Source organism: Chlorocebus sabaeus, chromosome 9 (assembly GCF_047675955.1).
Source record: "Chlorocebus sabaeus isolate Y175 chromosome 9, mChlSab1.0.hap1, whole genome shotgun sequence".
Classification (NCBI taxonomy): Eukaryota; Metazoa; Chordata; class Mammalia; order Primates; family Cercopithecidae; genus Chlorocebus; species Chlorocebus sabaeus.
Genome location: NC_132912.1, coordinates 134,691,334 through 134,705,410, shown reverse-complemented (window position 1 = coordinate 134,705,410; position 14,077 = coordinate 134,691,334). Strand labels below are relative to the sequence as shown.

At 56.8% G+C, this 14,077-nt stretch overlaps 1 protein-coding gene across 13 annotated transcripts in view; it reads right to left on the bottom strand.

The window, feature by feature from the left end:
* Nucleotides 1-14,077, bottom strand: part of JAKMIP3 (Janus kinase and microtubule interacting protein 3) — a 135,322-nt gene that overhangs the window by 48,122 nt on the left and 73,123 nt on the right. For all 13 annotated transcript variants that reach the window (XM_073019461.1, XM_073019462.1, XM_073019460.1 and 10 more), the window contains exon 3: nucleotides 7,328-7,825. In XM_073019461.1, coding sequence (XP_072875562.1) covers nucleotides 7,328-7,825 — 498 coding nt within the window. The remainder of the gene's footprint in view (nucleotides 1-7,327; nucleotides 7,826-14,077) is intronic.

Genomic DNA, 14,077 nt, shown 5'->3' with positions numbered 1-14,077 from the left:
ACATGGCCGGCTCGGCTGTGACACGCTGGGGTGGGCAAAGCAGCAGCAGCAGGACGGGTGCTGCTGGGACGGGCAGCCCTGCTGGGCCTCCACCCCAGTGCTGGGTCACGGTGGACACACCCCCCCACCCAGAGCATCACACATTTCCTTCAGATTTGAGCCTGTTCTCTGTAGACGTTTCCTCAACATCCACAACATGGAAAGAAAAGCGAACCTTGATGCCAGGTGTCACGCTCCAGAAATTCTGGGTTAGTTCTGTGCACCTGTGCCCTGGGACTGTAAAAGCTCTCAATATTCGGCCGGGCGCAGTGGCTCAAGCCTGTAATCCCAGCACTTTGGGAGGCCGAGACGGGCGGATCACGAGGTCAGGAGATCGAGACCATCCTGGCTAACACGGTGAAACCCCGTCTCTACTGAAAAATACAAAAAAAAAAACTAGCCGGGCAAGGTGGCGGGCGCCTGTAGTCCCAGCTACTTGGGAGGCTGAGGCAGGAGAATGGCGTGAACCCGGGAGGCGGAGCTTGCAGTGAGCCGGGATCGCGCCACTGCACTCCAGCCTGGGCGACAGAGCGAGACTCCGTCTCAAAAAAAAAAAAAAAAAAAAAAAAGCTCTCAATATTCCCAAACTCGTCCCAAGCAGGTGTCTCTGGACATCCACAGCCAGGACTGTGGGCAGCTACTCGAGGGCGGGGCCTTACCTCAAGGACTCCCTCATCGTTTGCAAGGCAAGCGCCTGTGCGGCGAGGCTTTGGCCCCAGAAGCCGATGCAGCATCTGGCTGTGGATGGCTGGAAATCACAATCTGGGGTTTTCAGCAAAACCAAAGCATTGTGTGGGAGCCAGGCTTGGGGCTCAAAGGAAGCTGCTGCTGCTGCGTTCGGCAACGCCAGTTTTGAAGACACACTGATGCCCAGACTCTGCGCGACACCATGAGAGAGCAAGGGCCTGGCACAAGCTCTCGGCCACTTACCTCACGCCGGTCTCCAGGCGAAAAGCAAGGACAGGCTACTCCTCCCACTCCCACCCCCAAAATAGCAGTTGGGGAGAAACTGACCTCATTTTTACAGCCATATTTGTGTGGGGTTTTAATCACTGCTGTACATTAGCATTCCACTTTAACTAGCTGTCTAGACAACTGGGGGAGGAGGAACCCGTATTATAAATCACAGATCTTTATGGGAAAGGAGAAACTGGCTTTTGCCTGTAATTCTTTGAATTTATAGAGTCTTTAACAACAGTCTGAGCTTGTGTTTTAGCAAACGTGCTGAGCGTGCAGTAGCTGCATGCACCCAGACAGCTCTCTCAGGCTCCGTGATGACATGGCACAGATCTGCCACACAGCTGCTCCTGGGGCCCTAGCTCAGCCCTGTCCTCAGAGCCTGTCACCAGCCAGATGCACAGGGGACAGGGCATTGGTACGGTCATCACATACCTGTGGGTGGGAAGTGCCTCACCCCTTCCACGTCTGACTTTAGCAGAAATTTGGCCAAGAAAGCCGCTGGGAGCCCAGCTTCTCCCAGAACACCAGCTTCTCCCGGAGCACCAGCTTCTCCAGGAGCCCAGCTTCTCCCGGAGCATGGAGTGGGTCACTTACAGGGGAGGATTTGGCTCTGGAGCCTTCTGAGGCTCCAGGTTCCCCTGCTGTAAAATCAAGGGGTCTACACAGTGGAATCATTAGGGCCTGAAGACGATGGACCCTGGGCCAGTGGGTGATTGGGTGATTCCTGAGCTCCCTAGCCAAGGCATTCTGATGTGTACAGCACAGAGGCAGCTTTGACCCCAGTGCCACCCACCACAACCTTCTGGGCAGGGAGAGGGCGTTCCTGACCCGCTGGATAACGTGGTTTCTCTAGCAGCTTCTCTAGCAGCCCAGCCCTGAGTGCAGCCTTGCAGCCCTGCTGTGCCCTGCCCTGCCCTGGCAGCAGCGACCGTGCTTGTCTGGGCTGTCTGTTGGCCCCTACGTCCCCACTCTGCAGGCCTCTCCTCTCTCCCCTCCACCTGGCTTCCTCTCTGAGACCCTGAGCCCCAACCAGGTACCACACTTCCGGGCCTGCACTTAGGGTCCCCAGACAAGACAGGGGCTTGCCTGTTAAAGCCTCCATGCTCCGAGAGCAGGTGTGGCCCTGCCCGGCTGAGCTTCTGCCCCTGCCCAGTCCCTGCCCTGCTGTGTGGCCCCTCCAGTCTCTCCCCATCCAGGGCTAGCCGAGGTGCCCAGTGGGCCCTGAGATGGGCCCTTGGCACCCAGGAGCCTCGGCCCAGAAGACCCACGGTCAGGCTGGTGTCTGGGCCAAGGCTGGGGTGCTGGGGCAGGTGGCAGGCAGAGTCCCAAAAACCAGGGAGCCGACCGGGGGGCTGGGAGGCCTCTGACTCTGGGCCTTTGGGAGGATGGGGGTGCTGTGCTCTTTGCAAATGGGCCACCACTTGATGAAATCCATCCAACAAATATTTATTGAACACCTACCCTAGGTGCTGGGGACTGAGTAGTGAACAAAACGGACCCAAAGTAAAGACAGCAGGCTTTGCTGGCCAGAGTTAGGGAGGCAGAACCTCGAATCACGGGGTCCATGTTGGGAAGAGCAGATCATGGTCCTGAGTGTGTGCTGAACACCCAGGACTCTCTCAGACCCTCCCTCCTTCACCAGCCCTGCCAGACGTCACTGTCCTCAGGGTGGACCTTGGTGGGACAGGTTCCACCCTGTGGGAGCAGCGCCCTCAGACAGCACATTCTTGCTGGGGTTGTGGCCACGCGTGTGGTGCTAAGTAGACGAGGGAGGCACAGAAACCCCCAGCTCCCACAGGGCCCCAGTCAGGCCGGCCTCATCCACAGTGCTCCATCCCCAGGCCTGTCCGTCCCCAGACTCAGATACCACCCTCGCAGGGCCACAGCTATGTGCCCACACCCGGGGGGTGGGGGCCAGCACGGGACGGCTCTCCAGGGAACATGTCTGTGAGCAAAGATCGATTCCTCCCAGAGGCTGGTGCTCCCTGCAGCAGAGATCCATCCCTGACCCACTGTGTCCTCACTCAGGGCCTGGTGAGGCCGAGCATCCCATACCAGAATGTTCTGGGACTCAGGTGCCAGCCTGTGCTATGGTCACAAAAACAGCAAAATGTTTGGCTGATGTAAGGAACCAAGGTTGTGTGATATTTTCAGCTGTAATAGTAGCTGAGGTCTCTCGCTGGGAGAACCCGAGGCCTCTGTCACCCACCTGGCCTTGCTGGGGCCTTGTAAGCTGGGTCGGCAGCTGTCCTGGAACCTGGAAATGATGTTCCTTCCGCCTGCAGCTCCTGCCAGGCCTGGGAGGCCACTGTCCTGTCCCAGGCTCAAAGGCCCAGCAGCGCTTTGCACCCCCAGCTCTACTGGCTCTGCTGACTCTCAGGGCAGGGCCCTGCCTCTGAACCCCACCCTCACCCCAGTCTGCCTCTTCTCTGACCGCCCCCAGTCCCCTGGGGCTAGGCCACCTCTGGGCCACCTTCCTCCCACTTTTCTACCCCAGCCCTGCTCTGAGTCCCTCTCTGAGCAGCTTCCATCCCAGACTTCCCCACTCACGAAGCTGCCCCTTGTCCCCCAGCTGGACACCGCACTGTGCCACAGCCCCACAGCTGGAGAGGCCGCACACCTGCCCGGCTCTCCCAGCCCCCCCACCTCACACCTGCCCGGCTCTCCCAGCCCCCCCACCTCACACCTGCCCGGCTCTCCCAGCCCCCCCACCTCACACCTGCCCGGCTCTCCCAGCCCCCCCACCTCACACCTGCCCGGCTCTCCCAGCCCCCCCACCTCACACCTGCTCGGCTCTCCCAGCCCCCCCACCTCACACCTGCCCGGCTCTCCCAGCCCCCCCACCTCACACCTGCTCGGCTCTCCCAGCCCCCCCACCTCACACCTGCCCGGCTCTCCCAGCCCCCCCACCTCACACCTGCTCGGCTCTCCCAGCCCCCCCACCTCACACCTGCCCGGCTCTCCCAGCCCCTCCACCTCACACCTGCCCGGCTCTCCCAGCCCCTCCACCTCACACCTAGATTTAACTCCACACATTCCCTCACAGCTGGGCCTGGAGAGCAGCCCTGCGTGTCATCACTGGGTTTTAGAGGCTGGGATGTTCTCTCATAAATGATGGCCTTAAAGGAGAAGATCTGAGGTCCTGGGGCCCTTGTCAGTTAGGCAAGTGGGCCCCACTGGGACAGGGTCCCCAGAAAGAAAGTGTCCCAAGTGCACGGTCACACCACGTGGAAAGACCACTGCAACCCATCAAGGTGCCCGGGGCTCGGGGTCCTGAAGAGGCACAGGGTTGGGGCATGCACCTCTAAGTGCATTCCTGGTGCCACCAGAAGCTCCATCACCACAGCTGATGCCCTCAGGGCACCTCTTGTGCTCTGGGCATGGAGCCAAGTACTCCCTGGGTTTTTCATTATTTAAATTGCACAAAACCAGGATATAGACAGAGAGATAGCTGGGCTCTGGGAACGGGGCTGAGGATGAACTGATGGGAGGTGTGTCCCTGATGAGGCCTTGGGCAGCTGTGGTCAGGGCTAGAAGAAGGAAGTGCATCCCAACAGCTGTGCGGACTGGGTTGGGCTCCAACAGCCACCCCTGGGGGAAGGGGCGAGTCACGCTGTGGATGGGATGTGAGCCCCCAGCCAGTCCCTCCTCCACAGGACCCAAGCAGACCCAGAGTTCCTGGATGGTGGTGGGGGGGGCCTCTCACGGGCAGCACCGTCTTCCCACTGACAGGGTGTATATGTGTTTAAGCATCGAAACAATAAATAAAGGAGATGTCCCAAATCTACGGATTCTATAGGAAAAGATCATATAAGACTTTGAAATAGGCAAGAGAAGATTTCTGACTGTCCTTGTACTGGAATGCCAGAGCCCCTGGGGATGACCTGACCCCAGGAGGGTGTGCCTTTGTCTCTGATTAGGCTGTTCTATGACTCCACGGAAAGAACAGTTAAACTCTGAGAAGGATGTGAGCAAAGTGCTCATTTCCTGGGCACAGGCGGACGCGATTCCTGCGCATGGGAATGCAAATGGTTTTTGTCAGGCAGGGAACGTGAATCTCTGTGGGTCAAGTCCTCATTTGCATTGGTTGAAAGTAATGAGTTAATAAAATCTTTGACATGTGTTCACTGTTGGTATGAGAGTCATGATTATACCCTCTGTTAAAATTTATCCTTGAACAGTTTGGTTAAAATCACAAAATTCCAACAGTTTTTTTATTTAGAGCAAAGATGATTCTGAAATTTATATGGAATTCTAGAGGGCCAAGAAGAGGCAGGTTACTCTTTAAGGCGAACAAAGTGGGAGAACGTGCTACTCCAGAAATGAAGCCTTTTTATAAAGCTAGAATAACTACTACAAAGTAGGGTGGAGGAGGGACTGATGATGAGACACAGCAGAAAGTCCACTCTTGTGAGAACAGGTGCGAGCTGGCAGAGGCGCTGTGGGAAGTGGAAAGACGGTCTTTTAAGCAAGGGTTGCTACAGATATAAGTATGGAAGATGGAACTATAACATGTTCAAAAGATGAGGCTTCCAAACTTTGGGATCAAAAGATTTCCTAAACAAGACAAAGTGAGTGCCAATCCTAAAGGGGAAGATAAACAAATTAGACTGTTTTACTTTAAAATGTAAGACCTTAGATCATAACACGATGCTGCTGAGCACGGGGAAAAGATAATCCACAGAACAGGTAACACACCTGCACTTTGGGGGCGGTTTTAGGATCAGCCTGCCCCTGCCTGCAGAGAAGCCTGTGTGGAGGGGGAGATCTGGCGAGGATGGAGAGTGAAGACACAGGTTGGAACACGCTTTCGAAAATTTGAAATAAAATCCAGAAGAATCAGCCAGAGGAGTTACGAGTAGCTGCTCTAGTACGGTGAGAGGGGATGGCAGGGAACTGCTGGTTTCTGTTACGAGCCTTTACTTAAGAAAAAAGCCGTCTTCCTCTACTGAGAGCATCGAATCCAACCAAGACAAATGGAAGGGTCGTGTGGCACTGGGCAGAGGCAGCCGCCTGTCCCTCCCACCTTCCCCGGACAGCGGCAGTGCTTCCTTCCTTCCCTGCACAGAAAAACAAGCTCCGCGTCATGCGAGGAAAGCACCCAGTTCTTACGAGCGCTGGCTTGGACCAGGTCCTTGGGTTGCTAAGGTGACATTGATATATGGCTTGGGACAGGGCGAAGAGGTGTAGGGGAGGTTGGAACAGGGACCACTTTGGAAAGGAAGGGGATCACCCAGGTTAGGCATGTTTGGGGGCACCCATGTGTACGCCGTGGCAAGGTCATATTTACTCCACAGTGGCTGGTTCTCCCCTCCTGGCTGTAGGTGTGGAGAGTGGCTGCTCCTCTCTGGGAGTTCCACACGCTGGCCCAGCCTGGAGGCCATCCCTGGAGACCAGAGGCCCCAGGAAGCAGGCAGAGGAAAGCTGCCCCAGGTGCACGGTCACACCACGTGGAAAGACCACTGCAACCCATCAAGGTGCCCGGGGCTCGGGGTCCTGAAGAGGCACAGGGCTGGGGCACGCACCTCTAAGACAGAGATCCGTTTCCCCTCAAATCACAGGACAGTCTCCTCTCCAAAGGACAAGGGGCATCGGGGCATCGGGTGCAATCAGTCCCTCGCAATCCCCAGACATTCTCGTCAGCTGAACCCCAGGCCTTTGAGAACATCCACTCTACTGGTGCCTACTACTGGTGCCCGAGTCTTTGGAGCTATTTGGATGCTCCAGGTATAGGTGCCAACATTAGACCTCATTGACCCACAAATCCGGCAGCTCATCTGGTCCAGCCCAAGTGCAATGGTTCCGCAGAGACGGGGACCTCAGGGCAGCCAGAGGCCATCGCACCCCCCGGGGCCTCCGGGTCTCGCCTCTCTCGATCCAGTGAGTTCAACTGGAGAATCACTGGATAATTCCCTCTGAGTCCCCCCATGAAGACGTGTGGGACTCCTGCCGCAAAACACAGCCCTGCCTGGCGTCAGGTATAACCCGGGACACTAAGAAGAGGTGTCCGTGAACCCTGCGGTGGGAATGGGCAGTGCCGATTTCTAGGTTTCTTGCTCTGGCCCAAGTTAAGAAAGGAAGTAGAGCTGGTGTTTGTGGAGAAGGGGAGGTGAGAGTCTGGCCTGCCCTGTAGGGGCCTGACTGTGGGTCTGAACCTTTTCTAGTGGTCTCATGACTCTAGGGTCCTCAAAACCAACAGGGGTGGCATGAGGAGCCTGTGCTGAGAATGTCATGGGGGGTGAAGCCAGAGCCGCCCAGGTGCTACCTGCGTGCTCCCCAAGCCCACACCTGTGCCCTCGCCCATGCCCGCCCCTGCCCGCCCACGTACCAGCCTGCGGATCTCCCGCTCACACTCCTTCTTGATGCGGGTGATCTCCTCCTGGTGTAGGTGGTACACACTGCGGATCTCCGCGGCCTTGATCTTGTCTGCCTGAATCACCAGCGTCAGCGCCTCCTCCACCTGCCTCTTGGCACCCTTGAGCTCGGTGATCTCCTGCTGCATCTTGACCTTCTCCACCTCGAACCCCTTCTTGGCCTCCTCCTTGGCCTCGGACAGCAGCACGGTCTTGACCTTGTCAGGGCCACCATCACGCAGGGCACTAAGCAGTGCCTGCAGCCGCTGGTTCTCGTTGTCCTTGATCTTGATGACCCTGAGCAGCTCAGCCTCATGCTGCCGCAGCAGCGTCTCACGCACGGCCTGTAGCTCCTTCATCTTCTCCTCGTGCAGCTTTGTCTTGAGCTCTGTGAGCAAGACTGCGGTCTTGTGCTGCTCATGCTCGCGCACCTGCCGCAGCTCCTGGTTTTTCTCGCGTTCCACTTTGCTGACCTGAAAGACAACAGCGAGACCGACTGTGGCAGGAGCTCCAGCCATGTACACTCACGCCTGAATGTGTATTTGGGAGGAGCTTCCATGATGCACACTCACACAACTGACTGTGCATTTGGGGAAGATTTTTTTGAAACTTGGGAGTTACCTTCCATTCTGGAATTACTCCTTAACAAACATGGCTACTAAAACCTGGAATCAAACCTGATTGGTGGAGGGCAGGAATGTGCACTCATAGCATCCACAGGAGAACCCTCAGAGGGGACACTCCAGCCTGGAACATGAGACTGCAGACACAGTCCACGGAAGTCTGTGCACCTAATCCAGGATCAGGTTATACAGGGGAGGCAAGACCGTGGTCACCTCCCAGGTGAATCCACCAGGAAAAGGGTGGGACTCTTCCCCTTGGACATGGCCCAGCGAGGAGTGGGCAGGGGCTGCCCTGAGTTGGGACGGGGCTGTACCCTGCAGTGTCCCCGGGCAGCTCCTGCTCCGTTCCCTGCATCCTCACCCACATGGCAGGAGCTGCGCTTGTGTCCCATGATGTTCTCGGCAAACCTGGAAACAAATCTGAGCCGCTGCGCCATCTGGGTGGTGTCTAAGGGGAACCCTGGGATGTTTGACTCTGGGCCATGTGTTTTCATCCAGGTGCTCAAACCCTTGTCCACGCTGTCAACCATCCACACACCGGCAGTGGGTGCTCAAAGTCCATTTATGGGATGAAAAAGTGGCTGAAATCCGGATTTGCCCTGGATCTCCGGCGGCACCCTGGCCCCATTCCCTGCCATTTCGGGACTCCGGTGCCCCTACCCAGCTGAGCGGTTAGGCCCGTGGTGGACTCCTGCCCACTTCATAGCGTTTGAGCCCCTGGGAGATTGCTCTTGTGACTCAGGGCTCCTGCTCATCTGGCTGCCCACGCTCCCCACAGCCCCCATCATCTGGCCTCACAACTCTGGGGCGCACCCACAGCCCCCATCTTCTGGCCTTATGACTCTGGGGCGCACCCACAGCCCCCATCTTCTGGCCTGATGACTCTGGGGTACACCCACAGCCCCCATCTTCTGGCCTCACAACTTTGGGGTACACCCACAGCCTCCATCTTCTGGCCTGATGACTCTGGGGTGCACCCACAGCCCCGCCCTCTTCCCTCTGTTCCTTCCTGGGCCTCCAAGACCATTGCATTCTGCTGGCCTCCAAGCTCTCATCACTGGCCCAGCCCCCTCTCTGGAACTCTGGGGGCCAGGCCTTGGTGACTGTGAGGGTCCTGTGGCCTGCATGCAGGGGGCTAGCCTGTGAGGCTTCCTCTCCGGGACCCCCACTCTCTGACCCCTCTTGGGTCCAGCCAGTGGGTAGCCCCAACAGGACACAGGGAACATGACCGCAGAGGCACCATTAGCAGGCCGAGGAGGTCCGTCTGCGGCCCCCACTTCTGTTGGGAGGTGGCCCTGCTCCCCAGGCTGCATCTCTCATAACAGACGCCCCCCTTGTCCCTACAGTTGCAGGATGGAGTCAGCTGTGTCCCCACTGGCCCCGCCTCTTCCACCTCCCCTACCTACTCAGAGAAACAGCCCCTGGGTAACCTCTTGGCCATGCCCCGGGCATCATCTGCTTCCGGCCAGGACCTGAGGAATACAGCCACACAAGGGACATCTCACGTCTCATCTGTCCAAGCAGAACTCTCCGCCACAGTCCTGGGCCCAGGAAATGGCCCCTCTCAGCCAGAGCCTCTGCTCTTGGCTCCCATCCTTCCTGACGTCCCACTCCCAACCGTCGGCAAACCTGTCAGCTCCTGCTGTGGGTACCCCCAAGCCTGCCACCTACTCTCCTGCCCAGGGCCATGTCCTCTTCTAACCCACCTCCCCTCACTGTGCCACAATCCCACAGAAGAGGGGTCCCTTGGAACATAAAGCTCAACGCTTCAGCCCCCTTGGGACCCTCAGGCGCACTTAGAATATAAGCAAGGTCCTTGCAGGAGCCACAGGACCTCATACCCCATGGAAAGGGCACCACAGAGAATGAAACGCAGGTTCCAGCCCCCACGCCCATGCCCACACCCTCTCCCACGCCCTCACCCACATCCATACCCTCACCCACATCCACAGCCTCACCCACGCTCTAACCCATGCCCACACCCTTACCCAAGCCCATGCCCTTAACCCCGCCCTCACCCACATCCACACCCTCACCCACGCCCTGAACTTGGCATTTTGTTTTCTTGGCAACTCTGAACTTGGCATTTTGTTTTCTTCACCCATAGCTGTAGGAATTCTGATCCCACAAAACCTGGACCCCCGACTCCTCCCCAGCCGGAAGCTCTCCTGCAGCCTGTGGCGTGGCCTCTGAAGGTTCCTGGTGTCATCTACCTCCTGGCCCAGCACAGTCCGTCCCCACACTAGGGCTTCTGTCCCTGCCTTCCCAGGCACGCCGATTTTGTTACTTTTTTTCACTTTCTGCACAGCGGTGATCACTCCGTAAAAGTGCTTATTTCTCTCTTTGTGACTGTCTTGTCTCCCTCCCTTCCGGAGGCTTTCTGGGGTTGCTGGGGGAGGGGTTGCTGGGGGACAGGTGGCTGCTTTTTCCCCATCAGGACACGTGGCACTGACTCACTCTGCTGCTACCTGGCTGGCAGTCCTCGTGTCCTGCAGGGCTCAACCCTGAGCCTTCCTTTTGGTCCGCCCAGACCCCACAGTACAGAGAAATCCCAGCCACCACGCTCTCTCCAAACCTTGCTCGAGGCCCAGAGATTCCACAACTGCACACGGGGCCCAGCGCGCATCGTTGGTCCAGCCATGTGAGTTCTGCTGACTCCCAAGAGGCCGGAGTGAGCAGACACGGTCCTTACTTCAGCTTCCACTTAAGGTGGGACCTCCTGCTTTTCCAGCTCACGCTGAGTTCAATGGTAAAAAAGCGAGATTTTCCAGGCCGTTTCTATACCACTTGGGGGTGGGGACTAGTGAGTCCTCTCGTCCCGTGCCGAATCCCCTTCACTCGGGCTCCGGAACGCACGTGGTGTGTAGGGGAAGGAGGCTGGGGAGGCTGTTCTGCTCACCGTGCTTGTGGGGCTACGGCTTGGGGACAGCAGGTCCTGTGCGAGGCATGGCGGAGCCAGAACTGAGGCCCACACTGTGCCCAGAGCCCAGCCTGTCCCTCCTCCAACCAGGCAATAATTTCACCTTCATGAAAACTTGAATGGGAATCAGTAAAGAAATTATGTAGCACGTGCCACAGAGATGGGGTCAATGGTGCCGAGTCTGGTCTCAAACTCCTGGGCTCAGGTGATCCGCCTGCCTCCACCTCCCAAAGTGCTGGGATTACAGGCGTGAGCCACCCTACCAGCCCCTTATATCATTTTATTGATGTCCTTTAGTTCCTTTTGAAACAGCCCATCATAGCTTCCATCTGTTTTGGAGCATTTGCCCGGTATGGTTTCATTGTCTGCAGGAACGTTTTTCTACTTCTTATTTCTTTTTGTTATAGTAACTTGATGAGATTTATTTTCCTGTTGTTCACTTCTGTTATTTCAGTCTTCCTGAATTTCCCTGAAGTATCTAACTGGGTTCTGTGTCATGTAATCACTTGTAATTCCACACAGTGAGCTCTGGTGTCTATTCTCACACCTCTCCTGGGATCCACAGGTGGGCCAGATGTCAGTGAGTTGTGGCCATCTCCCCCTGTCCCCCAGGTGAGCTGCAGTCATCTCCCCGGCATCCCCCAGGAGCCACGGCACTGCTATTTGCTGCCATCTGAGTTAACAACCACAGGCAACCAGAGACTGGTGAATCTGCCCAGGGGGTTGGGGACAGGCCTAAAGCAGGAGACGCCTTGTGGGGTGAAAGGGATCTCTGGGCAGAGGCACAGAGTAGGGGCAACTGGGTGCTGGGCTGTTCTTCATCTCTTACTCCACAGGGGATTGTAACATAGGGCCAGGGTAGAGAGTCACTGTTTAAATAGAGCGCCTAGAGTCTGAACCATTGACATCTGAGGCTCCACCCTTAGAAGTCTAAGGGGTTAGGGAGAGCTGGCGTGGAGCTGCGAGGTCCCAGGGGACGCAGGGGAGACCCACGAGGCCTGCTGATTGCTCAAGCCTCACTCATCCTGTTCCCCTCACCCTACTCACGTGCAGACCACACACATGCACGCACAGGCACACAGGCACACACCACACACATATACACACGTGCACATACACATGCATGCACACACCACACATATGCACACCACACACATGCAAGCACCACAGACCACACACATGCACGCACCACACACCACCCACATGCACACACCACATACCACACACCTCACACCACCCACATGCACACACACCTCACACCACCCACATGCACACACACCTCACACCACCCACATACCACACACCTCACACCACCCACATGCACACACCACACACCTCACACCACACACATGCACGCACCACACACCTCACACCACACACATGCACACACACCACACACCACACACATGCACACACCAGACACCACACACCACACACATGCACACACCATACACCACACACATGCACACACCAGACACCACACACCACACACCACACGCATGCACACACCACGCACCACACACATGCACACACAGGCACAGAGGCACACACCACACACATGCCCCACGCATGTACACACATGTGCACACACACACACATGCCTACACACACATGCACACCCATGCACACACTTGTGCACACACATGCACACAAAACACACATGCCCCCTCCACATGCATGCACAGACACACACACGCACACATACATGCACAGGCAGAGATGCATGCACACACACCTAATGGGGCTTGGAAACCTTGCGATTTAGGCCATCAAGGGCTCTGACATGTGTGAATGAGGCATTTAACTAAAGTCATTTCTGAAACATCGACTAAACCTACTTCTGAAAGAGTCGAGGATGACGTCTCCTTCCTCTCACGCCTGCCCAGATTGGGTCACATCTTGTGAGCCCCAATGTGCTTTTCCACCAGTTCAAAACAAGCACCACCCTGATCTATGGGACACCAGGTGTTTGTGCGTGTTTCTGAAAGATGCCCCATCCCTCCCTTAACCAATGGGCTTGGGCAGCCACACTGGTGTGGCCCTGTCCAGCTGCAGGGGTGAAGTGGGGGTGAAGCAGGAGTGACCTGTGGGGAAACCAAGCCAGAAACCAGCAGGTAGCCACAGGCCTGGCCACCCTTCAGAAGTAGAGTCCGGACAGCATCAGGACAGACCCTGAAGGGTGGACAAGAGCTGGAAGTGTGGACACTGGCCAGGCCCCGAGGCCCACACGTGGGCAAGGCCACATTTTCCAGTGGACAAGGCCCCAGTGCAGCGAGCCCAGCCCAGCCTGGCCACCCAGATGCTTCTGTCCTACGCCTAGAAACAAGGTCACCCACGTCGCCTGCAGACCTGTATTTCAGCAGCGACAGGCGCCACTATGCTCCCTCCCTGGGTCAAGATTGGCTTCAACCCTCAGGCCAGACCTGGATGCCACGAGGATGGACCATTCCCCACTTGTTTGGGTGAGATCCAATGACCAGCACAAAGTGGCACAAAGCCGGCGCTCCCAGGACAGGTGGCCACAATGCACAGTCCTGACCAGGCCGCACCTGGGGAAGGTCCTGAGGGACACCTGAGCAGAGGTACCATTCAGGCAAACCTGAGGTCACCCACCAGAATCTGCAACACCCTGAACACCTGAGCCTCAGGTACCGTTCAGGCAAACCTGAGGTCACCGTCAAATCTGCAAAGCACTGAATACCCGAGCAGCAGGAACCGTTCAGCCAAACCTGAGGTCACCCACTGGAATCTGCAAGGCGCTGAAAGGTTTTATCAGTTGTTATTCATGAGAATTGTTGGCATCTGAATCAAAAATACATTCCAGGAGTTCAGATTGTGTTGTCACTGTTTTAAACCGTGGAGAAAAGGCACTTCTTCTAACAAGCAACAAAATAGCCCAACAAGGGCCCTGTCTGGGGTTGGGGGAGGACATGCCGTGGGGGTCCTACATTCGGACCACAGTGCCGAGAGCCCCTGCCCACCGTGGACCAGGTTCTGCTGCCAAGGGCCTTGCGCTCCCACTCCGAGGAGTTCCCAGCACATCCGGCCCAATGCCCGCTTACAGCTGGACATGGCCATACTCATTTATGATGTCGCCAAATGTTCACGGCTCCAGTGGGAGCTGGAGGACTGCTGAGCCCTCAGGGCTGCTCCACGGTTGATAGAATCTTAAATGAAATGGA